Here is a 25,743-nt window from a genome sequence, read left to right as displayed (position 1 = left end):
TGCCGTGATGTCAGCCTAGCTCACAGCAACCTCAGACTCCTGTGCTCAAGCAATCCTCCTGCCTCAGCCTCCCAAGTAGCTGGGACTACAGGCATGCGCCACCATGCCCGGCTAATTTTTTCTATCTATTTTTAGTTGGCCAATTAATTTCTTTCTGTTTTTAAGTAGAGACGGGGTCTCGCTCTTGCTCAGGCTGGTTTTGAACTCCTGACCTTGAGCCATCCGCCCGCTTACAGGGCTAGGATTACAGGCATGAGCCATGGCGCCCGGCCCTGAGTGACAGTTTTATGCAGTTTTCTGCAAACAGGTGTGTCTGGGGAGGTCTATTGTGCCGAGAGGAGACGGACGTGGAGAGACGGGGCGCAGAGTCCCTTAGCAACTCACACCAGTAGCATCCGGGCAGCAGCCCGGTGACTTCCCTGGCAACAAACAGCAGGACAGGCCTGTGGTGGAGAATCTGGGGCCGGGAGAGGCGTCTTTGCAAGGGGGCGGGTAACTGCGCGGCTCGCAGAACACCTGGCAGCAGCAGAAGTGGCAGCGGGCCCCGACAAGGCCACGGGTGTCTGGGACTTCCAACTCCATGGCACTGGCTTGGGGACAGTCGCCGTGGGAGAAGCATCAGCTACTTCCTTGGTTCAGAAGCGGCTCGGGATCCCCTGCCTGCTGGAGGGTGAGCAACTCCCTAAATGTGAATGCAAAGCTCTCGAGGGGATGGGCTGGCCAGAAAAACACACACGCAGCACAGAATTTCTTGAAATGTGGCCAGATCCAGAGATATCCCTCTTCAGCGTGGACGCGATCGGTCATTGCTCCCTGCAAAATGCTCAGGGCATCACCTTCCTGAAAGCACAGGTAGCCTGTGGTCAATACGAGAAGCCCTGAATATTTCTTAAGTTCATAAATGCAGCCTGGCAGCTGTTTGTTATAATCTAAATTCCCTTTGGTTGCATTATTTGGACAAACTGTCAGACCCATTATAAGTCACAAGCATCTAACACTCTCGTTCAGGAAATAAACTAGTATTTTTTTTTTTTTTAATGGACATTCTGCCAACTTTACAAAGGCGAGCCGTCTTTAAAAACATCGTTGTGAAAGCTCACAACTCACGGGCGGGGCGATTCGAGAGCGGGCGCCCTCCCTGTGTCTCTGCGGCCTGTCGCGGGACCCTCACCTTCATCGTCACCGCTTTGCTAGAAGGAAACGGGATTTGCATTTCTCCAGCGAGCTGAGCTTGCATTCCTCATGCAGACGCAGGCTTATCAGATGGGCTTGCGAGAGCTAGCGGCCCTCACCGCCCGCCCAGCGTTTATGCAAACAGACACGGGGGGCCGTCTGGCCCTGCTGTAAGAGCTTTGATGTTTTATGACATGCTCAGCAAATTTTAAGAGGTTTTTGGTTTATTCGATATTATTTCATGATAAGCCTTCCAATAGGGCATAGAACCCTCAAGGGTGATACTGCAAGAATTTTCCACAGCTGTCTCCATAGATACTGTGTGTCCCTGGACAGAGCATGAAGGATGGTTTGTGGCCAGATAATTCACACGGTAAACTCTGCGCACTAATGACTTTTCTGAACAGGCGCCCGGTGACCCTATCTGGGAGCGGTGAGTTTGGCAGCCGCCACCCGCAGGGGCCGGTGCTGCCCGGGGGGCTCCCTTAGTGACGCCCCAACATCTTGGAGGATTTCTACAAAGCGACAACCACCAAACAGCATTTAGCTTCATACCTTTTTAGTCTATGCACTTGATCCAAAGTAAATTTTATTGAACAGTTAAGAAAGAAATATGACTCACTGTCATGTTAATTTCATACTGGTTTCCTAGTTACAGCTGGGGGCAAAATCCTCTTTAAGATAAGGGCATTAACTCAGGGGCGGGTTTTATTTATGTGCTGTGTGTTTACCAAACAGAATCTAGAGTGTACGAAAGAAAATGCAGAGCTTATAAGGCACAACCGATGTGGAATGTCAGTGGATGAGCAGTTTCTTCTTCTCTCTTGTTCACTAAACCCTTTGGAGCACCCGCTGTGGCATGTGAGTGGCGCTTGGCGTCTGTCTGAGGTTATCCTGCACGCGTCAGTCTGGACAGAGGCAGTGACAGCGTTAGCCGTCACCAGCCGCTAATGCAACGGTCTGAGCGCACCGAGGGGCAGAGCCGGAGAATGGCTGTGAGTCCTCTGGGAATAGGAAATAGGGAAGAATATAAACGGCAACACTTATTTTTGTATTTCTCCAGGGAATACACAAAATTATATACTGTTTAAAACTCTAACAGCAGCCGTTGGTGATATAGTCAGTGATGAACTCATCATAAAATCGCACGTGTCATTATCCTTGCCTTGTAGATACAATGACTGGAGAAACTGAAATGCAGGTGGCTTTCTAACGGTCGATATTATTACTGTGATTTATTGTCTCAAAAGAAATTCACCGAGAGCCTGTTCTAGGCCAGGCATTCTCTCAGCATTGGAAAAACGGTGATGGTGGCAGCCAGCAGGTGCAGAGCAGGGCTGCTACGCCAGGTCACGGACGAGCTCGTCGATCCTGGGACAATCCCCTCCTCGGGGCACTGCTGCTCCTCCACGCCACGCCAGCGGCGACTGGCTCCGGCCGGGTGGTCTTGAAGCAGAGGCGCACTCGGGCCCCTCGGGTGTCCCACCTGCTCGGTGCCACCTTTACGTCCTAAGGCCCCATGGCTGCCGTGGGTCAGTTTCAAAGCAGCCTTAGAGCACAGCTCGTCGGAAGTCACTTCTGATTCCAGAGAGACACCCTGGGCGCCTGGCCCTGCCATTGCTCTCACGCGTGTGCGCTCGGCCTCACGGAGGGGCCGTCCCCGCGGCCGTTCCGCTTGGACGCTGCAGCCGGTCAGGCGTGTGTGTGTGCACGTCCGCGTGTGTCTGCCAGCACACACACACATGCACACACACAAACACACACACAAACGCGCACACACGCCCACGCACACGCACACATACATACACACACACACACGTGCTAAGTATTCCTGCCTGAGCTATTTGGGGCAGAAGATGGATATAGGTAGACATGTCTAAACACTAAGGAGAAACCGACTTTATTAACATAAAATGAGGCAAACCTTTATACGTTGCAATGCACGATACTGAGATTTTTAAAAGTCATTGTTTCATTTTCACGTGAATGAGTTTCAGTGTTCGTGGAGCTCAAAGCCTGGCTCACAGACCTGAGTAAGAATACCCCATAATAATAATATCAATAGAATACTGCTGCTCTTTACTAATTCCTGGTGGCAAACTTGTTTCAGAGACACTGCAGTGGAAATTTCCACTTTTTTGGGCTGAGCTGCTTGATACATTGAGAACCTGCTCTGCCTAGATTCCGCCCAGATCAGACCTTGCGGAGGCCCCAGGTGGGCGCTCGCAGGTGGGCGTGGGCGGTGGGTGCTGACATGTGAGCAGAGGGGGCACCGGGGCTCCCCCGAGACTCAACGAGCCCCCACCCTGGGGTGCTCGGCTCCTGCCTCCTTAGCATGTGGCTCTGGAGCCCAGAGAAGACGCTTCCCAGTCTCGGGTCCGGTTCCGACCTGGGGCTCCCAGTCCCCCCAGGATCACCTGTCCGCGGTGACTGCTGTGCCCACCGAGAGTCACCGTGTGCTCAGGAAAGAGTGTCCATCAACTCCACGGACACGGGGGTGGGTCAGAGATTTCGGGAGCACCTTGGACCCACGGGGACGGGGAGCCCGCATGCTCCCGCCTCTCCGCACCCCAGGGTGGCCACACCCTTCCCTGTCCAGTCCTGGAAGTCCCCTGGTCACACCTTTCCACAAGCTCTGTGCACGACACGCCCCCCGGGCTCTGCTCACCTGGCTTTTGTCTCCTCCTCACCCCAGTGTCGTCCTGCGACCAGGAGCACCAGTCCGCCCTCGAGGAAGCCAAGCAGCCCAAGAACGACAACGTGGTCATCCCGGAGTGCGCCCACGGCGGGCTCTACAAGCCGGTGCAGTGCCACCCGTCCACGGGGTACTGCTGGTGCGTGCTCGTGGACACGGGGCGCCCCATCCCTGGCACGTCCACCAGGTAAAGCGCGTCCTAGGGCCGTCGGGGAGGCTGGGGCGCGAACGTCCGTTATGCAGACCCGTTCCCCTGCCCCGTGCCCCCCAAGTCCCCGCCAGCCCTGGTGCGGCCCCTCCCAGCCGGGCCGGGCTGGGCGGGCTGCGAGTCCCAGCGGCGGCTGTCCTAGCGCCAGCCACGTGCTCGGTTTCTGAGCTGGCACCACCCGGGAGCACCGATGGCTTTGGCTGTCGGAACTGGAGGTCGCCATTTCTCTCATGGCGGCTACACACTGGCTGAGCGACAAGGGAGAGCGCGCTGGCCTCCATGGGCGGTGCTGGCCTCCTTGCCCGGAGGGACGGGCTCTGAGACGCTCGGTGTCCGGCCGGGCCGGGGCTGGGAAGGGAGCAGGCGTGCGTCCGCAAAGCCCGCTGGGCTCTGGCTTTGGAAAGGAGCTCACGTTGACCTGAACGCACCCCCTCCCCCTCTCGGCGGCTTCACACGGACACGAGTGCCTGGAACTCAGCGCCGCGGGAGAGGGAGGGACGGGCCGTCCTGGTCTCCGAGGGTCCGGATACGGACACGGCTTGCTCACAGACGCTTGGTGTGCGTTTGAGCAAAGCGAATCATTTCACGACAGCCCCTGGAGAATGAGTGACTGTCCGTGGACGTAGTGCAACGAGTGGAGGCGTTTTTGCAACTCTTTGTTGTACGAATTTGCCTTTGACTTTTTCCGCATCTATATAAAAACAGTTCAGATATATGAAAATACGATCTCTCACATATTATCAGATGTAGCCCCTGACCTCACCCCGAGTGCCTAGGCGTGGGCCTGTGGCACTTCCCAAATTATTTCCCTGATTTTTTCAAGAGTAACCAGGGGGCCTTTCGGGTTAGGGTTAGGGTTAGGGTCACCCCTAGTGCCCATTTGTGGGCTGTGGCACTTCCTAAATTATTTCCCTGACTTTTGCAAGAGTAACCACAGGGCCTTTAGGGTTAGGGTTAGGGTTAGGGTCACCCCTAGTGCCCATTTGTGGGCTGTGGCACTTCCTAAATTATTTCCCTGACTTTTGCAAGAGTAACCACTGGCCTTTAGAGGCGGGGACATCAGGGCAGATTTCGGGATCTAACGCTTGCTCCGCCGAGCCCGAGCCCACCCTCCCTGCCTGGCCGGTGCAGCAGAGCGGGTGACCCCAGGAGCCCTGTCTGGGAACCGCGGTGGCCCGCAGGGGGAGGTGACCCGCCAGCCGCCCTGGGAGGGCTTCCGAGCCCCACCCCGCACGGGGGCTGCAGGGAGCAGGTTCCCAGCAGGGCACCGGGGCGGCGGCTGCGGTCCCGCTTCCGTGGGGCTGACACAGGGGCTCGTTTCGCACAAGTGTGCTCTGCGCAGCTGGGGGAGAACACACATCTTTTCAAGGTTTTGGTCTGAGAACTGTTTTATTCGGTCTCTGTGCATATGTCTGTAGGGCGTATACCGTTTTCTAAGAAACCTTCCTTGGAAGTGGTGTTTCCGCACATTTCAGGCGTTGGCTGGCTTGTCTGCTGTGGATTTGAGGGGGCGTTTGCTCCCCAGCGCCGGTTGTACCCGCTGCCGCCCAGCCCTGCCCCCGCTGCGTCTCCCGGCAGGGGAGGAATGTCCTGGCAGACGCCCGCCTGCACCAGCCAGCCAAAATCCTCGCGCCGTCGGGCCCAGAACTCCTCAAACTGGCCTCGGAGGATGAGGTCAGCACCTACCGTCTTATCCCTAAAGAGCCTGCAAACACGCTCACAAAGCGATGCACTAGAAACGCAACAACCCCTCTCTTCCGATCCATCATCTATCCCCGTCTCATCCTTCCCGAACTTTATCCGGCTTCACGGCAGAAAGAAAAGCGTCAAGTTCTCGTGTTCCCTAATTTTGCCTACAGGAGAGAGCAACTCTCTCTTCTTGCAATTTCAGGAAAGGGCATTAAATTAAACCCCGGGGAGAAGCCTCCTTAGACTCCGGCTGCGTTTTTATCCCTGTCATTGTTCATTCACGTCGAGCAAAAAGGCTGATTGTCAGAGACATTCAAGTGCCAGGACAGACGAGGTCTAGGCTCCCTCGGGGTTTTATTTTCTGCGTGGGGGCCTGAGATCAGGAACGATTTTCCACAGCTGGACGGCTTTCCCTGCAGCTGACAGAGTCCTCAAACGTGCCTCGTCTCGGGCATGGGAGCCCACACACTGCACGGGGTGTGGGGACAGGACTTTCCGGACGATTTCATCGGCTCAAAGACTGGATTGCAGTGAGCTGTCTTTTCCTTCCTGCTCCGCCGTGCCCAGCTTCCTGGCATGACTTGTGGCTTGTCCATGCTGCAGCTTCTAGAAGTATCTTATGTACCGTGTTTCCCTGAAAATAAAACCTACCCATAAAATAAGCCCTAGCAGGATTTCTAAGCATTTGTGCAATAGAAGCAGCAGCCCAAAAATAAGCCCTAGTGACGGGTGTGGCTACACAGCGCGTCTGTACAACTCATGCATGTCGTCGCGGAGCGGGAAAGAAGATGCAGGAAAGAAGACGAGCAGCCCTTCTCATCTGCCCCGTGAGAGCTCTAGTGCTCCACATGAGAGATCAGGGCTGATGGTTCTAAAGGAAATAGAGTTGCAAGACATTCAGGATGGGATTCGGGGTTTGGAGAGTGATGATGATGTTCCAGAGGAAGACGACTTCACTATATTTGAATAAATGTAGATGGTTGTACTATACTTAAAAAAAATAACACATCCCCTGAAAATAAGCCCTAGTGTGTCTTCTTGGGGAAAAATAAATATAAGACCCGTCTTGTTTTTGGAAAAACACAGTAGCTGCAACAACATATTTTGGAAGAAAAAGGCTGCTTCTCTTTTGATAGCAAGAAAGACCTTCCCCACCCGCATGCAGTGGCCTCATCCTCCCTCTAACTGGCTGGAATGTCACCACCGTGGCCGTGAGGCACCAGAAGGGCCCATGGTCTCCTCTCTCCAGACCCAGGGCTGGCGTGGGGTCCAGGGCCGCGAGGAGCAGGTTCTGTGTCCATGAGAGTCTTGATTTTGTTAGAAAAGCAGAAGGGGACAGCCAGCTGCAGGGACTCCTTGCTTGTGCAAACAGTCAAACAGGTGAGAGGCAAAGTATGTGGAGGCTACAGCGGGCGCATGGAGGGGCGGCTTCAGGGCCAGGACCCCCTGAGGCCCAGATGTTGGAGCTGGTCACAGCCAGGCAGGGGGTCGGAGCGGAGGGAGGGCAGGCACGTGGAGTCCTGGGGGAGTCTGGTGCGCCTGAACGGAGGGCGGGTGGGGCCCAGGGACACAGCAGAGGAGAGGCAGAGACAGACGGCAGAGCTGGGATGTCGGGACTGGGGACGTGGTCTCTCCTGGGTCGTTGCTGGGACTGGTTTGGCAAAGAAGAAGCAATGCAGGCGCTCGGCAGTTCTGCAGATCCACTCCTGTCTATTCGTTCCCTGTTGTTCAATCAACACCGGAGTGTCCCCAGTGTTCCAGGCACCGTGCTAGTGGCTGGGGACATACCTGCGGCCCAAGCAGACAGAATGCCGTGGGGCTCAGGTTCTGACAGGAGGAAACAGGTAGCAAGTAAAACACCCGCAGCTGAGCCAAGTGTGTTGTGGGTGAGGCAGGCCCTGGAGGGAAGCGAACACGGGTCGGGAGCGGGACCGTGGGACAGGGACGCACCATAGACAGACGCCGGGGGACCCTGCAGTGCTGATGCTGGAAGCCGGGGAGTGAGGGGGACGTCTGCAGGATGGCCCAGCCAGAGCAGGCAGATGCCACCTGCGCGGTGGAGGTCCGGGCGCCAGAACCCAGGTGGTCGGAGCAGGAGGTGCGGCCTGTCGACTAGGACGCTTTTGAGATCCAGTGCCGAGACGAGAAGCCTCACAGATGGGTGTCCGTAGCCAGACAGGTACCTCTCTGAGAGGCGCCGGCGTGGGGGGGCGAGCTCAGTTTTGGGCGGTGCTGTCACCTGGGGAAGCTGCCCAGGACCCGGCATCTCCCATCTGCCCTGACATCCTCGTTCTGTGGGCCTGGCCCTCGGGCAGGCTGCCCTCTTGGTCACAAGACGGCTGCAACAGGTCCGGACATCTCACTCCCCGGACGACACAGTGCTCCGAGGACACTGGAACCCATCTCTTTCTTTCTGAGGAGCCCAAAACACCTTCCCTGGAAGTCCCCTGGCAGATTGGATTCCAGGATCATTGGCCAGAATTGGGCCACGCGCCCGGGGCTAACCCTGTCGCTGGCAGGAGAAAGGGAAGTGGCCGAAACTCCTCTGGGTGGACAGGGAGGCTGGGGGCCAGTGGGATCGTTAGCAGCTGCCGTACGTGGTGGGTTGCAAGGTGCTGCCCCAGCCCTGCTTCTCACACACAGTTTCTGCCGTGGTGGAGCAGCACAGGGGAGGAAGGTCTTCCCTGTCCCTTTGTAGATGCCCCGGGTGGCCTTTGTGTGACTTTCTGAAACGGGCAGTTCCAGGGACATACTGTACAGCATTGATTCACACATGGGTAGGAAGGCAAAGCCCTTTCCTCAGTCATGCTCGGTATTTCCCACCGGGGAAGAAAAACTTTAAAATTCAACAGCAGGAAGAATCTACGAAAGCAAGATGCACCTTCCTTTGCCAGCCCCCGTGTCGCCAGGCAGGAGAGTGGAGGCGCGGTGCTCCGGGGGCAGACACCCCCCGTGCCGCCCGCCTGCGCCAGGGAGAGCCCCTCCCCCACCCAGGTGCGGGGTCTCTGGTGGGAGGGGTCTTCTGGACACACGTGGCAGGGGCGGGGCTTCAGGGCCTCCTAATTCTCCTGCCTTCTGTTGCTGGGATCCACGACTTGGCCACGGGGTGCGGACGCCCCGCAGGACGGAGTCCGGGCACCTATGGCAAGCGTGCAGCCGGGGCAAATGGGCGCGTTTCAGCCGGGCCGCCGACTCACCTGGGGAGATGGCCGGAGCGGCCTGAGTGGCCGGAATCAGATCCAGTGGGGACCAGGCTGGTTGCCGGCAACCGCATTAGTGTCCAGAAGAGAGAGGTTTCCCCCTCGCTGCCCGCCTGCCACCTGTGCCTACCTCGTGTCAGGGCAGCCTCTGTCCCCAACTCCAGAGTGTCTCCCCTTGGCATGTGCAGGTGGCCACATGGGCGTGGGATGGCGTTCCTCCCTGCTGTGTACGGGTAATACCAACAAGGGATGTTCGTTGTTTTTCATTTTTTCTTCTTCTAACACAAATAAGTTAAAATAAACACTATTGAAAAGCAGGGTGATGGATGTCAAAGCTGAATTTAATTATTTTTAAATTTGAGATGTCAAAGGCATTGGTGCTGTTTCCGGAGATGGCCATTTCTGCAAGGTGCAGGCATTTCACGCTGCCCTTTGAAGGGAGCAGAAGGCTGTCACCTAAATATACTTGTTTATATCTTAGGACATCTCCAAACATGGAACGAAACCGGAGTGGCCATCCGTGTGCCCAGCTTCCGTCTTGCTTCAAAGTTAGAAGATTCAGAATGGGGATAAGAGATGCCGTGATCTTACCACCCCCACTAAAAAGTGGGCAAAAGATACAAACAGAAATTTTTTCAAAAGAAAATAGACAAATGGCCAATAAACAAATTTTAAAAAGTTCAATGTTACTAATCATTAGGAAAATGCAAATTAAAATCATAATGAGATATCTATCACCTTACTCCTATTAGAATGACTTTTATTAAAAAGTCTAAAGACAACAGATGCTGGCGTGGATGCAAAAAAAAAAAGGGAAACTTTATACACTGCTGGTTGGACTGCAAATTAGTACAACCTCTATGGAAAACAGTGTGGAAATTTCTCAAAGAACTAAAAGTAGACCTAACTATTTCATTCAGCAATCCCACCACTGGGCATCTACCCAAAGGAAGAGAAGTCATTTTATCAAAAAGACACCTGCGGTCGAATGTTCACAGCAGCACAATTCACACTTACAGGGATGTGGAACCCAAGTGCCCACCAATTCATTAATAGATTAACAAAATGGAGCACTACTCAGCCACGAAAAGGATAAGTCAGTGCCTTTTGCATTCATTGCTATTTGGAAGGAATCAGAGACCATTATCCTAAACGAAGTATCTCGAGAATGGAAAACTTAGCACCACGTGTCTTCTCCAATAAACTGGAACGAACCGACGGACACGCGTGTCATTTGCACTTTGCACAAAGTCTCTCCCGGGGCCCTGGACGGCACCCGTGCTCCGGGACTGATGGCGCTGGCCGGGCCCTGCACTTCCCCCAGGACACCACCTGCCTCGGGGGTGGGCCCTGGGCCGGGGAGAGCCCTGGGACACACGCTCCTGCAGATGGAGGGTTGGCGCGCCTGGGGCAGAAAGGCCGGCGGGCGGGCAGGCAGGAGAGCTGAGGGACGGCGCGGTGTGGGGGCTGCAGAGCCAGCGGAGGGGCGGGAGGACGGCAGGGGGCCGCGTCCAGGGAGCGAGAGTCCACGGAGAGGGGCTGGGGGGGGCCGTCGGAGGACTCCCCATCTCCCAGGAATGGACCTGCCCAGTCCTAGCCTGGGACTCGCCCCCGAGAAGCTCGGCTTTCAGAGAAAGACCCCAGCTTGCAGACGCCGGGTCCCTGTTGATGTCCGTCCCGGCTGAAGTCTAGGCTCTGGGAGGCCGGTTCTTACAGCCGCCACACGCTCTGTTTTGGTCGTCTGTGTCCTCCCTAGATGGGGCGGGTCCTCCCGGCACCTGCAGTATCCAGAGCACGGTGGCACCTGTCAAGAGGGTGGGATGAGCGTGCAACTCGCTGCTCCTGACTTGGGTCTGAGGTGCCGCTTCCCACGCCAGCCCCATAGCCCCGCAGGTGCCTGCTCCCGCCTGCCAAAGTCACCTGCCTGCTTGGACGTCAGCCCCCCACAGACGAGCTTCTCTGCAGTTTTCTATCGATGCTGGGACCACAAGTAGATTTTTCTTTTAACACTGAGATAAACTTTTTCGCAGCTTCGTGAATCGTGCCAAAAACGCGGGAGTCCTAGAGCCTCACACTCTGAGGTTCTTGCCACGACGCCATGTCCTTCCTGGGGCGAGTGGCCGGCCCACTGCCTCCTTCACACCCACATTCCTCGCTCTCACGTCCCCTCCCTCCCTGGTTCTGCCCGCACTTTCCCTAAAATCGTGAACGGCAGGTGGGGGGTGCTGGTGCCTGCAGCCATGGAGGGTGTGAGGTTCACCTGCACACAGAAAACTGCAGAGAAGCCCGTCTGTGGGGGGCTGATGTCCAAGCAGGCAGGTGGCCTTGGCAGGTGGGAGCAGGCACCTGCAGGGCTGGCGTGGGAAGCGGCACCTCAGACCCAAGTGAGGCAGCCACAGCGGGACCTGCCCACAGGGCAGGAGTCTCGGCACACTCTCCCTGCGGCGGTGAGAAATGGCCCACCAGCCCAAGCTCCAGTGAATCAAGTCACGGGCGTTGTCACACCAGAGCCACCTGCCGTGCCCCGTGCTGGGTCAGGGTCAGGTGCAGACACGTGAGAGACAACACCTGTACCAAGGTCTCCAACCAGGTGTTTTCTCTCTCCTCCCCCCTCAGGTACGAGCAGCCGAAATGCGACAACACGGCCAGGGCGCACCCGGCCCGAGCCAGGGACCTGTACAAGGGCCGGCAGCTGCAGGGTGAGTGGACCGGCCGGCGGGCTGGGGTGGACGCCAGCTGCCCCACCGTGAGACCTCCCGCAGATCCAGAGCGAAAAGGAGCGCGCCCATCTCCACTTAGCAGAGGGCGTGGCTGGGGCCTTGAGCTCAGCGCAGACCAAGAGGGTCCCGCGGGTAAAGCCCTCGGGGAGATCCCCAGGTTGCTGTCCCTTGTGGCTGGCAGAGTCCTGAAGCCACCAAGTGGGAGATCAAACGTGGCAGAGAAGAACAACTGCCATGCTAAAATCAGTGACCACAGCAGAGCCTCATGTTTCTGAAACGCACAGCCAAAAGGACCGTTTACTTGTTCTACCTAAAAGAAAGCGATCATTCAAATGTCGTTCTCTGACATTTTTAACAAGACATGAGCTCAATCTATATGTATCTAGTGAGTTCAACTGTGAAGAACTCTGTTTGAAACTAAACAGAGGCAGCGAGTTTAAATTTGTAATGATCACAAAAAGCATTCACAAAAAGATGGTCCACAGGTGTTCTCTTTCATCCAAAAGCAAGACTCCAAAAATGGTTCCTTAGCAGTTGAACCTAGAGACTGTCGCGGATCAGCCATCCTAGTAGGAATTCATGTAGATGGGAAACGGCTGCCGGGTGCAGAGCCCTGGCAGACGCAGCACGGGTTATCCCAGCTCAGAGCCCCCTGGGACTTCAGGGTGGGTCGGGTCAGAGCTCTGACATCGTGGGGAGACTTTGACACCATTGGTCAGACGCTTCAGAGGCACTGGCTGTTTTATTTCACCTTGATCCGCTTTGTTCACGAGACATCTCCAGGCTGTGAATGTCTAGCCAATGTCTCAGAGACCACGAGTGTCACCCCGTAACGTTTTCGCTGAGCGTGGTGTTTGTGGCCTCGGTCTCACTCAGAGTCTGGACTATTCCCTGGCAGAGAACTTGCGGTCCCTGCGCCATTCGTACTATCGCTGATAAAGGTGGTTTGAAATTTCGAAAGGTACAGGTGGTATCCTGCTTATAAGCAAAGGCAGGACGACCAGACTGTCCAGCATGCAAATTCTTCATCCCCACTTTCCTGTGTCTGTCCAACAACATCTGGAAGGGAAACACCCGACTCGGAGCAGGTGGCGATGGCGGAACAGGGTTCTGGGAAAGCAAAACACGACTTCTCCACCAGCACCGAGGCCAGGTGGCCCCTCCGGTCCCTCTGCTTGTCCCGGACGTGCTTGTCCCCTTCCCAGCGGGAGGCCACCCATGTCTTCCATCAGGGCAGGTTTGAGGAATCTCTCTGAGGCGTTATTTTCATTGCTGTGTTTCCTTTTTTTCTTTTCCGTTTTGAAATCAAGCTATAGATTTATTGCAATTTCTTCTTTTTTTTTATTTCAGCATATTATGGGGATACACATGTGCACAACGTATTACATACGTTGCCCTTGTCTCTGCAGTGTTTCTTTGTGTGCGTGATCAACTTGCTTTTGCTCAAGAGCCAGGCTTCTCTCTGCGCCCGGGGTGTGGGGAGGGAGAGACCCTAATGGTGCAGACACTCACACTCTGCGGATCCCAAGGGAGGGTCTGTCCTGTCCTCCAGGTGCTCGATTCGTAGCTGAGTCTCGAGCTCCGTGAGGCTCCTGCAGGCAGGAAACCCTCCGCCCCATCACCTGTGTCTGCTCCTGCCCCTGAGGTCAGATTTCAACGCCGGTGGGCAACATGTTTCCTGCAGAGCCATAACAGCTTAGCACGTTGCAGGGAAAACCCGCAGTAGAGAGATGCTTGCTGGTTTCCACTGGTCTTCATCCTGCCATCTAAATGTCAAACAATCTGTCCTTTGCCACCAACACGCTTCTTAAAGGGTCCAAGATGCTTAACTTTTTTTTTCTTTTTTTTTGGTTATACCAAGCGGCGTTACCATTCCAACAAGCTGCACGGATCTCGCTGTCTTTGCACAGGTGACAGGAATGTGATGTTGAGCGTGCATCAAGCTTTACCTTTCGTTGGTAAAAGAGACGATGACAAAAGGTGACGTCTGTCACCTCTTGTGTTTGCACTCGGTGGGAAGGTGTTCTCCTGGTGAAATCAAGGCACAGAGCCCTCGACCAGGGTTCTCGATTAAAGACCGAATTGGTCGTTTATCTGGAGGGAACAAACGGTCCCTGATGTGGAAAAACGAGGAATGATGCCGTCATCCTCTCAGAGTGCCGAGCAGCCCGTCGGGGCTGCAGAGCCAGGCTCCCGTCTGCCAGCTCGAGGGGGGCATGACTAGGCAGGCGAGCCAAAGGCGCGAACACCTCACCCACAGCCCAGATAAAGCCCAGATTTCTCAGGCATCAGAGCGGTGTCATGCGGACTGCACAAAGCTCGGCTTGTTCCGTGATCGGAGATGTTTGGGAGCGTGCTGTTCATGAATCCCTAATCAGTTTGATTATTTGGAGAGGATTATCCTTATTAGGAAAAAAAAAAAAAAAACAAGTAGGTCTTCAAATAACTCCGGGATAGAGACTACTCTTGGTAACAGGAAGAAATAGATTTCTCTTCCGGGAAACGGGAGAAACCTATTTCTAAAATAATAGCAACAACTGGGCAGGCAGATTCCTCTAGTCCCACATGGGCTGATTTTGTTTCCTTCTTAAAAGGCACAGTTTGCATTTGAGGTTGCTTTTCTATGTTTTGTCCAACAAGGGTCCTTTGTTTTCCATGTAAAGCTGATAATCTTGTCACACGTAATTCACTGTTGGGGGGCGGTTATTCGCGGCCAAATGTGTGTCCCTGTCGCATGAGGGGTGTTAGCGGGTTCTCTAGCTCACCCCAGTCGACCGCAAAAGGTCGCTGGATCCCCGGAGGCCAGCGCTTTGCCCTTCGGACAAGAGACGAAGGCCCGGCCTGCGGGGTTACATATCGAGATGGGAGCCATCGTTTTGGCTTTTGGAGATCTGTATTCTGTTCTGTGAGTTTCCTCGTAGGACAGCCGTATCTTCTAGAGAGAAGCCTAAAGCTCGTGTGGCAGAAACCCTGAACAAGGCATCAAACGGCACCTTTCCCCGTCACTCTGCCCTGGCACCTGGTCCCATCCTAGCTGGTGTTTCGCAGCGGCCACCTGCCCTGTCTCGGCCTCCTGTGCCCCGTGAGGCTGCAGGGTCACTTGCGGTTGCGCTGTGGTCCCTCGGGGCCCTGCTGGCCGGCTCCCCTCCTGGGCTGTCCTCCCCGGGCTTCCCGTGGCTCTGTCCTCGTCCTTAAGGCCCGAGCTGCTGTCCGTCTGCACACACCTGCCCCCCGGGCAGCCGGGACGGTGCACGCTCCACAGGTGTGGGTCCACAAGCTCTGCTCTGGGTCCTCGTGGTCCCCTGGGAGGTGGAGGCGGGGAGCTGGAGTGTTCCCGCCACCCAAACACGTGTGGATTAATGAGACTGAGATGTTTTGTCTTCTCCTGTAATGCCATTTGGCTCCCTGTGCAGAGTGATACTGCCGGGTGTCGGCCACGTGGCTTTGCGTATTTCCGGGCTTGGAGCATCAGTGGCAGGTGGGGGCTCCGGCGTGTGGGGGGACGGTCGGGCCTCCGACCTGCAGAGCACGGCGCCGGGTTTGCACCCGACCTCGGCTCCGTCTGCCCGGGGGAAGGGCGAGGCCAGCAAAGCCTCCCCTTTCTCTCCCTGGGGTGCCGGCTGCACCCCTGGAAGGCCAGCGAGACGTGGCCAGAGGGAAGACGGGGGAAAAGAGGAAGGCAGAGGCAGATGGTTGCCCTGGGGAGGCCGTGGGGGGGGGCAGCGAACCGGCACAGGTGGGACTGGTGTTTGCGGGGAAGTCAAAGTGAGTTGTTTTTGCTGCCTGGGTTTTATGACTTCTTATAATGTGTGCTGATCAGACGATTGTGTCTGTCATTCTCAAGGGCAATTTTTGGCCTTGCTTAGCGTCAGGTGCAATTTTAGTTGAATAAACAGGCTCTTTCCCTTTCCTCTGGGCCTTTGCTTCATTTCACATGTGCTCACGGGGGAGTCGCTTGTTCTACCGTGTTTCCCCGAAAATAAGACCTGCCCATAAAATAAGCCCAGCAGGATGTCTAAGCATGTGTGCAACAGAAGCCCTACCCGAAAATAAGCCCTAGTGACGGGCGTGGCTACGCAGCACGTCTACACAACCCATGCATGTCGTCACGGAGCAGGAAAGAATAGGAGCAGCCCTTCTCGTCCACCCCGTCGTGACAGCCACTGACCCAGAGGTGACTGGAAAGGTGCGGGCAGCCCCGCCAACAAGGCCGGCTCCCCCTGTCGGGTCCCGGCCATCCTGTGCGTGCTGCAAGCTGAGGCTTTGAGGGGAAAATCACACATCCCCTGAAAATAAGCCCTAGGGTGTCTTCTTGAGGAAAAATAAATATAAGACCCTGTCTTATTTTCGGGGAAACATGGTAGTTGTCGGTGTTCGCAGTGCAGCCAGGTGACACTTGTGGGCGCTTGTTGCTTACAAAGTGGCCCCGGACAGGGTGCGGGTGGGAAGCTCCCAGCGCAGGTGAGCTGCACAGGTGAGCCGCGCAGGTGAGCCGCTCGGTACTCCACATCCTTCCCGACACTCTCCGTCCTCCGTCAGCGAGGGTAGGGACCACATGGCCTGTCTGTGGCATCGTGGTGCACGCTCAGGTCTCACCCTCAGCAGGATGTGGAAGGCAGGATGCAAAGGGCGTCCCAGGTGTGCCGGCCAACCCGACCCGGCCTCCCTTCCCTCCCCGTCCCCCAGCCAGAGCCTTGTGTGTCTGGCACAGGGGTGCGGAGTGGCGCTGGTTCTGGCCAGACAGCCTCTCTCCCGAGTGCCTGGCGGCTCTCCGGGCCCGGCAGCCCCCGCCAACAAGCCAGGCCTCTGCCCTGGCCGCGGCATGAAGCCACCTGACATCTGCAGTGGTGACCGGTTCTTTGCTTAGGGATGGCGACTTCGCAGGTATATTATAGTCTTCACTCAAATAGAAACCCCAAAGGCAGCCTCTGGACTTTTCAAACAATATTTTAGCACTATTCTGAATTTTTAAAAAAATTAATTATGATTTTCCAAGGCAGCATTAAACGATCCTTGCCTCGCATCGAACACAGCTTCAGATATTTTCTGAAAGGTCTTTTTTTTGAGATAGTCTCGCTTTGTTGCCCAGGCTAGAGTGAGTGTCGTGGCGTCAGCCTAACTCACAGCAACCTCAAACTCCTGGGCTCAAGCGATCCTCCTGCCTCAGCCTCCCAAGTAGCTGGGACTACAGGCATGCGCCACCATGCCCGGCTAATTTTTTCTCTATATATCAGTTGGCCAATTAATTTCTTTCTATTTATAGTAGAGACGGGGTCTCGCTCTTGCTAGGCTGGTTTTGAACTCCTGACCTCGAGCAATCTGCCCACCTCGGCCTGACAGGTGTGAGCCACCGCACCCGGCCCCAAGAGGTCTTTAGAGCCAGAACTGCGCGCTTGTGCCAGGCGTTGGGTGGCACATGGTGGCCGCGGCGTCCACCTTTCCTGGGGCGGAGGCGGCGGCCGGGTGCTCCTTCCTGAAATGGGAAGAGGAGAGATGTCAGCGTCCCGCCCGTTAGAAATGCCAGCGACAGAGCGAATGCTGGATTCACAGGCGGGCACGCGTCTGCCCACCCCCGCCGAGCTGGGCACAGGCTGCAGATGCTCAGCCTTCGGGTCCCGGGGGCATGGCCTCCCCGCCACCCCGTCCCGTGCCCGCGGCAGGCGAGTTTCCTAAAGCACCCCACGATCTCTCCGCGTGAGGCTGGGGTGAGGCCAAGGCGGTCAGGAGGCCAGGATGCGTGTGCGGGAGTGGGCGTTTGCAGTACAGCCTTCTGCTTCCGAGAGCTGCCCGGCGGCCCCGCACCTGCAGAGCACTGCGCGACGGCCACGCGTGTCGCGGGCTCGGGCTTGCGTCTCTAGGTGTGCAAGGGACCGTCCGGAAGGGCGACGCATGGAAGAGGGCCCTGAGCCTGCATCGCTTTGTTTCGGATCACTCAGCTGGACCATTTAACTTCGTAGATGGAAAAGCTTACTAACGCTTTAGGAGAAAATTGCATTGTTTTTTTTTTAGAAAGCAGAAGGAAGAAATGGACCGTAACGTAAGTTTCACCGAGGGCAGGCGGCTGTGCATGGAAGTCAGTTTCAAGAATCACAGGTGCAACGTCCACCCTGAAGGCCCCGTAAGACGGAAACACGAGGATGGCAGGTGCCCGGCTTGGGGTCGAACGTTTGGGAACAGGTGACAGCCGGTGACGGTGTCTGCAGGAACGTCCTGACAGGCGGTCCCATCCCGCAGCTGTGCCGTAGGAAGTCACACGGAGCTGGGAACCCGCCTGGCAGGCGCGGGGCGTTTGCCACGCGAGCCCTTTACGCGGCACTCGCTGTTTCCCAGAGAAACTTAACAGGACGCAGATCCTTCGCAGGGGTGTATAAAAGAGGGAAACGCGGAAAAGTAATGATCGTGCTGTTCTTGGCAGAATTCTCAGAGTTCTACTGGAATATTTAGTCCAGTGGATAGTGTGTCTCCATTTTCAGGAGTGAGGAGGAAATGGAGAAGGCTGGGGGTAAAATTGTGGGCATCAGTCATTCACAACGAAGTAAGAACAAATAAAGACAAGCTAAGGAGACACAGAGGCATTCTCTTGTCCTACACACGCAGAGGAAAGAAGAATAAATGTCAACTGGAAATTTTTAGATGACGTGCAGGAAGGTGTTGGGCACTTTTCCCGTTTATCGACACTGTGATGTCCGGAAATGGAAATCGCTGGCGTGAGCGGGTATCTCCCGGCTGCTTTGGCCTCGGACGAGGAGACGAGCTCTCAGACGCTGGGACACGCCACCCGGGCGGACGTGCGTGGAGCTCTCAGTCCGTGCCAGTCTCCCACGGTAGATAGAAACAGCTCGGAAGAGGCAGGATGCTGGAGCGACCGTCTCTGTCATGTCCCGGCCAGCGGAGATTCCTGCTCCGATGAACCAGAAGTATTTCCACTCCTGCCTCCCGCCCGAGAGACATGTCCCTCAGCCTGACGGGGTGGCCTCAGGGTCACGTTCCTGATCCAGGCAGGGTGTGCTGCGTGCCGTTGTCACCTGGGACACGCCCTGCCATGGGTCGCCAAGGCTGTGGGGTCCACCAGTGGTAAATCATCTGCGAAGTGTGCGCGATGAGCCTACTCCTCTGTTTCCCATCGGGCAGGTTGCGGACGATAACGGTACTTTCTCTGCGAGGGTGCCGGTCCTGGGGGTGCCCCCACGGGCCCCCCACGCAGCTCAACGCTGTGCCGTCGCCACCACGGACTTCTCAGTTTCAGAGCCTGCGCCCTGGATGCTCACTGTTGCGCTGGGCCGTGCAGACTAGCCAGTCCTGATTAGGGTGGTGCGTGTCTTGTGATTCACCCGGTGGCGTCTGATCACAAAGAACCAGTCACCAGCTTGGTGGCATTGGAGAAGAACAAAGGCCCATGAGTATTGCATGTGGCAGACTCGCCCTGGCAGGGACGCCGGGATGCTCCACAGCTGTGACTAGACAAACACCAGCAAACCAGAACCAGGAGAGAAAACTACACTGCAAATGGTTAAAGGATGTTTAGCTCTTTAAAAAAAGTTTTAAGGCCGGGCGCGGTGGCTCACGCCTGTAATCCTAGCTCTCTGGGAGGCCGAGGCGGGCGGATTGCTCGAGGTCAGGAGTTCAAAACCAGCCCGAGCAAGAGCGAGACCCCGTCTCTACTATAAACAGAAAGAAATTAATTGGCCAACTAATATATATACAAAAAAAAAAATTAGCCGGGCATGGTGGTGCATGCCTGTACTCCCAGCTACTTGGGAGGCTGAGGCAGGAGGATCGCTTGAGCCCAGGAGTTTGAGGTTGCTGTGAGCTAGGCTGACGCCACGGCACTCACTCTAGCCTGTGCAACAAAGCGAGACTCTGTCTCAAAAAAAAAAAAAAATAAAAAAATAAAAAAAGTTTTAATATGCCGAAATAAAAAAAAAAAAAATGAACGACAACAACAAAAAGTTTTAAAATGTCTAAAACTCGCAGGCTCTGATTTGATTTCTTCGTTCTCAATACAATACTAGTACAATAAATATCTTAATATCACAATACCCAGGAATTGGCTGAAATAGCAGAGAACCAAGCATTAGGTGACCCGTGAGCTGAGCCAAAGGGCCGTCAGCAAGGACCGGGGTGTCCGGGGGGTTCCGGGTTCTGGGCGATGCCAGTGACACCCATGTCACAGAAGAACTGTGACTTGAGTTGGATAATCGTTTCCTTTAAAGCCAAATGTTTGAACCTAAAGTGCCAGTTTAAAAAAAGTAAAATAAAATAAAAAACCTCCCCAAGACGGCAGGGAGCATCGCCGATGACATCAGTGTGGTGGGATGTGGTCAGTTTGGCCTTGGTTACTTCGCAAGTTATGATTATGCAGAAGAGAGAGGGAATAAAGTTTAGATTTATACGAGTCACCATAAAAGCACCCGCCAACAAGTTAATAGCGTGAGCAACGTTCCAGTGACAGCTTCAATAGCTCGAGAGAATAAACTGTTGTCCAGCACCATCAAATACGCTGCATTAGCTGCTACACAGTTGTTATGCCCTTGCAAATAATCCCTATCTCTTTATCGAAGCAGTTTATCTGAAATGATTCTCCACTCTGAAAACCTTCCAGACATAGCGAGCTCTTGACAGCAGCAAGTTTGGTTTTCATGGGCTCACAGATCATGTTTGTTGACGTGGACATTCCCCGGTCTCCTCTGAGTTTATCGGGACTCTGCACGTGCGGATGAAACCGTCCCGCGCGCAGGGCGAGGCTGGTCAGTGGCGGGCAGGCGTGACGCGGGTGCAGGACGGACCTTCTTTCTCAGGGTGTGTCTTCCGGGGAGGCCGGGCCAGGAGGTCCAGGCAGGTGAGGCTGCGCCCGGGGCCCTCTCTCTGTCCCTGTGCAGTGAGCGTCTGCCGCAGTTATGGATGGGAGGTTTGCCGCTTTGATTTTACGTCTTTGGCGTCCTTTGATCCCTTTATCGTGGACGCAGCCGCCGCGGCCGTTTCCCCCAGACCTTGCTCCTGCGCACCCGGGCCATCTCCGCCGCTGGGCGCGTCTCCCTGACCGGCTCCGTCCGTCCGTCCGTCCGCAGAGCTCATGGCCTCCGGGTCCTCAGGGGCCCTCCCCACCCCCCAGGGCCGGTCAGCCGGGAAATAAGATGTTTCACACTCGCAGCATTTGCCTCTGACCTCGGCTCTCACCGAATGGAGCGAGATTCAGACGCCTGCAAGGCTCTCGGGCCGCCTGCGTCCCGGCCCGACGCGGAGTCCTTTGCGGCGTTCTCACGGGGAGCTCTCGCCTTCCCGGATCTCCGCGTCTCTAAACCCAAGGCTGCTCGGGACGCCAAGAGCGCGCTGCACCTCCTCTGTGGTTTTATCTTCTCACCAAATTACGAATTCCTTCCTTTCTAAATGCCGTGTGCAGGCGCCCACCACGAGCCTGTCGCGCGGCTCCTGCGCGGGTGCCGGGCAGGTGCGAGCCCCGGCCGGTCGGGGCCGGTGCCAGGAGCTGGGGCCCAGCAGGGAAGGCCACGGTGGGCTGCCCCGGGTCGGCGGCTCTGGAACGAGAAAGCGACATGACAAGCAATCAGAAATACTGGAAAACGGAAACTACTGCGCACTGAAACTTCCCCTTTGTGTCTAAAAACATCATGGGGGAATCCTTACGAGCCCCTTCCCAGGTGTGGCGCCAACGTCCTCGGACCCCAGCCTCGCGGAGCCCGGGACGGCCCTGCTTGAGTTCGGGGCCCGGGCGGAGCATCGCGAGGGAGCGAGGGCAAAGGTCGCCTCTGCGGAAGACGTCAAGTCCAAGGGGGTCCAGACGGGCGAAACCCGCTCACCCAGGCGGGAAATCGGCCGGAGCACTCGGGACTCACGGACATGGCGCCGCCGGTAGCAGGGACGGGAGTCGTGTTCTTCCTGACGGCTCGGCGTTTCCAGAACCTGACCGGACAGACCACGACCACGGTGCTCCGATGCGTGGGCCGAGTGTCAGGCTGCATGCACGCTCCTGGGTGACCGACGATGGCAGGAATCTTCTCCACACACGGTGTGTGATGAATAACAGCAGGCCGCGGAAACTTCTAGAATGTTTTCCCTGACGGCACGATTTAAGTTTTTCTAAGTTCTCTTCCGACTTCTCAAATAAAGGACACACGAAAAAAATTCAATTTTTTTTTTTTCCAGAAAATATTCAGTGGCTTCCTTCTCTGACAGAGAGGGATAAATTTCCCCGTGGTCGTTAATTAACTTCCAGAAACCCCCGAGATGCATCGTTTGAGTGATTTGCGCCGTGCCCGCTTCAGAGTTTTGAGTTCTTGTCCCACTTGGCCATCTTTCCTCCATGCTGTTCCTTGCTGAATTGACTTGTTTAAAATGCATGACCCCCTTATTTCCAGAGGAGAAACTGAGGCAGCTCCCTGTCCCACTGGTTGACGTGAGATGCCGTTGTCATTAATGTCTCTCAAATCTGAGGAGTGGTAGATGTCTGAGATTTTTTTTTTTTTAAAACTCCTGGGAAATATGAATTGTCTATCATAAAGTGATACTTTGGGGCTACCCTGTGTATACTCTAAAAAATGTAGTTAAAGCCAATGTTTTATTGAACATTCTACACTGTTGAATAGTAACTCACTCCTTGCCTTACGTAGGGGCAAACTTGTTTATTCAAATGCAACGGAATAGGAATTTTGTCTTCGGAATTTCCCCAGTGGATAAATCTTTACGAAACAAAGAGTGAAACAAAATATGCCCCAGAAAGAAAAAGATACGTCTTTGCCTCTCCAAAGGCTACGAAACTTCCCCCTTTTCCTCATGGTGACACGTCATTTGTTGACGATGCTCTTTATTGCTGAGCGCACCGACTCCTGAACATACTGTTTTCCAAGACCGCACCGGCCCGAGATTGCACCAGTCCACTTCTGCGCGGCTTCTGGTCGGCCACTCAACGTCTAACTCAATAGAGGTGAGGCGCTGTCCCGTGTGGGCCAGGGCCGGCTTCCCTGTCTTCCTGCTGTTGATTCAAAGCGCTTTCCACTCTGCAACGTTGTCTCTCTTTTCGACGCCTCCACAGAGAGTCTCTTCCACACAGAGAGACGCTGAGATTGGAAATGCTCTGCTGCAAGAGCAGACGGCTCTTGTCCCTGGCGCCCGTGGTCCACAGAAGGGACAAGGCAGGGCGAGACGTCCCTGTGGGGACTGGCCATGTCCCCTTCCCTCCGCGGGCGGGACGGGCTGTCGGAAGCAGGACGCGCTGAGGCCGTGCGTGAGACGGAACTCCCGGGCAGACAGCGGGCACACGCGGGCGGAGCCACGTGCCGTGGTCGCTTTGGGACGGCCCCGTAGGAGGAGGAGGTCCTAACTTCTGGACGGGGACCCGGCTGTACTTCCACACACTTGGATGCCGACGGGCGATCCCTTTCGTCACCTTCCCGCTCTATCACCCAGGGCATTTCTGCAGGAATCCTTTGACTACGTGGGGCCCACGGAGCCGGCAGAGCGTCACGGAGCAGACCGGGGTTGCTGTGCCCCGCTCGGAAAGGACAGAGCAGGCTGGAGGTTTGCAAGGGTGCGGATCACGGCCTAGTGAGGAGTTCGAGCTGTGTCCTGGGAGAGTCGAGGGTGAGAAGCGGATGATTAATTTTTTATTCTGAAAAGTGACTCTGACAGCGCCCAGGACAACGGTTCAGAGATGCACACGCCTGGGTGCGTGCTAGAAGGGCGGTGCCGAGGCCCGGGCTGCGTGTGCAGTGGCGGTGGGATGTGGGGTGGGAAGGGCCCTGCCTGAAGCCAAGGCCGGGCAGCACTGGGGGGTCTCGCCCGCCTGGGGGCAGCCCCCACGCCAGCAGGCTCTGCCCCCGGGGCCGGGGTGGAGGTGATGCAGTGGCAGCGGCTGCCGGCACGGCCGCAAGTGGAGGTTCTCGGGGGACCTGGCTGGTCTGGGAGCTGCGTGCACCAGGCATGTGACACCCTCGGCCGCTCCACCAGGCGCAGCCGTCCTGCTCACGTCACGGACATGCGTGGACACTGCGCATGCGACTCTGGGTGACGGAGGGTCCAGTGCGGCACGGCAGTGACCTCCCTAAATCACACGGAGGCTAATCGCAGTTACACTCGAACACACGCATGTTTAGATGAATCTTGCTGGGGCCGGATCCTGGACTGAGGTGCGCATGGCGAGGCCTCCCTAAATCACACAGAGGCTAATCGCAGTTACACGTGCACACACACATGTTTAGGTGAATCTTGCTGGGACCGTATTCTGGACTGAGGTGCACACGGCGAGGCCTCCCTAAATCTCACGGAGGCTATCACAGTTACATGTGAACACACGCTTGTTTAGGCGAATCTTACTGGGACCAGATCCTGGACTGTGGTGCACATGGCGAGGCCTCCCTAAATCACATGGAGGCTATCACAGTTACATGTGAACACACGCTTGTTTAGGCGAATCTTTCTGGGACCGGATCCTGGACTGTGGTCCGCATGGCGAGGCCTCCCTAAATCACACGGAGGCTAATCGCAGTTGCACGTGAACACACGCATGTTTAGGCATATCTTGCTGGGATCGGATTCTGGACTGAGGTGCACACGGCGAGGCCTCCCTAAATCTCACGGAGGCTATCGCAGTTACATGTGAATGCACGCATGTTTAGGCGAATCTTCTTGGGACTGGATTCTGGACTGAGGTGTGCACGGCGAGGCCGGCTCCTGCTGACTGGCCGCGGCCCGTGCTCACCAAGGGAGAGCAGCGGCCATCGCCCTGTGCTGCGGAACACGCAGGCACGGAGCCCCAGGAGCCCGCATTCGGCCCGGCAGAGCAGATAACCCCGGCGGGCTGGGTTTTCTCACCCGAGGCCGCGCCCTGGCGTGCAGAGGTGACCTCCATACTCTCCGTCTCACAGCCCGTCGGGCACCTTCCTGGGCGCTGGAGTCAGAGCCCAGCGTGGCCGTGTGGCCGGGCGGCGACCGAGGTCATCACTACGGTAAGAGCCACCTCGCGGAGAAAGCCAGAAACCTGCAACCGCCTCCCGGTAATGGGAGAGCCATCAAGCCGCGCTGCCGGGACGGCGCAGGGGCAGGTGGTGGGGCCGGCCTCGTCACTGGAAGAGCCCAGTCCCTTACGCGGTTAGAGAAAACCCATCTCAATCCCGAGGGAATTGATTCTCTTCGCTTTCCGCCCTGACGGGCGCAGCACAGACACGGAGACTCCCCGTGTCCATGGCGTGTGCGGAGCAGAGGCCTGGCTGCGTGGCCCGGGTGCGAGGGGCGGCGTCAGGACAAGCTGAGTTCCTGCCCTGGCCTGGGCCTTTCCTCTCCCTGGGGATAAGGGACCGCGTGTGCTGGATTCCTGCAGGTGCAGCTCAGGCCACTTGAGGTCGCCCCGAAAGTGTGGGCCGCAGCTGCATGTCAGGCACGCCCCGTCAAAGCACGGGATGCACACAGTCAGACGCAGCCACGACACCCGGCCGCGACATTCCCACACACATGCCTGTGGCCACTGGGGTCTGTCTCTGTTGTCTGCAACACGCCGCTGCAATCCGCTCGACATGGTCGTGGGCCGTAAAAGGCACGTCCCTGCTCTCTAATTAAGGCCGTGGTCAGGCGCTGCACAGCGGAACGCTGTCATTTGCTGGCACACATGTAGTTAGCGGACCCGAATAGCAACGCGACTCTTGCTGTCCCCAAGCTGCGCCGCTGGCCTGTTTATCTTGGAGCCTATGCCGCCGGGGAGTCGCAAACCCGCTGATCTCGGCTCCTCAGATCGTAGGGCGTGGCTGAAGGGCATGTTTGGCCACACCTGCTTGAAACGTTTTTAGGCAAAAGATGTGGTTATAGACACTCAGGACGGCGGGCGCCCGTGCTCTGTGCGTGAGTGGATCTGGGGAGCCGTGGCCTGCAGAGCTGTGGCCTGCAGAGCTGCCCCACAGGGGAGGGGCGTTCTTCCCTCTGGCGTGTTTGCTTAGGCGTCTCAGTTCATGTGACTCTCAAGGCAAAGGGCTCGTCATTTAGCCAACTTCAGAGAAGAGAGAAACCCCAGGCCCTGTAGCCTGGGAGGAGCTAGAATCAGGGGTCCTCAAACTA

General features: G+C 56.3%; 1 protein-coding gene across 2 annotated transcripts in view; it reads left to right on the top strand.

The window, feature by feature from the left end:
* SMOC2 (SPARC related modular calcium binding 2) overlaps nt 1–25,743 on the top strand; it is a 154,495-nt gene that overhangs the window by 97,043 nt on the left and 31,709 nt on the right. For both annotated transcript variants that reach the window (XM_076002777.1, XM_076002776.1), the window contains exons 8-9: nt 3,869–4,055; nt 11,582–11,664. In XM_076002777.1, the coding sequence (XP_075858892.1) occupies nt 3,869–4,055; nt 11,582–11,664 (270 nt within the window). The remainder of the gene's footprint in view (nt 1–3,868; nt 4,056–11,581; nt 11,665–25,743) is intronic.

Source organism: Microcebus murinus, chromosome 5, assembly GCF_040939455.1.
Source record: "Microcebus murinus isolate Inina chromosome 5, M.murinus_Inina_mat1.0, whole genome shotgun sequence".
NCBI lineage: Eukaryota > Metazoa > Chordata > Mammalia > Primates > Cheirogaleidae > Microcebus > Microcebus murinus.
This window is presented reverse-complemented; position numbering and strand designations above follow the sequence as displayed.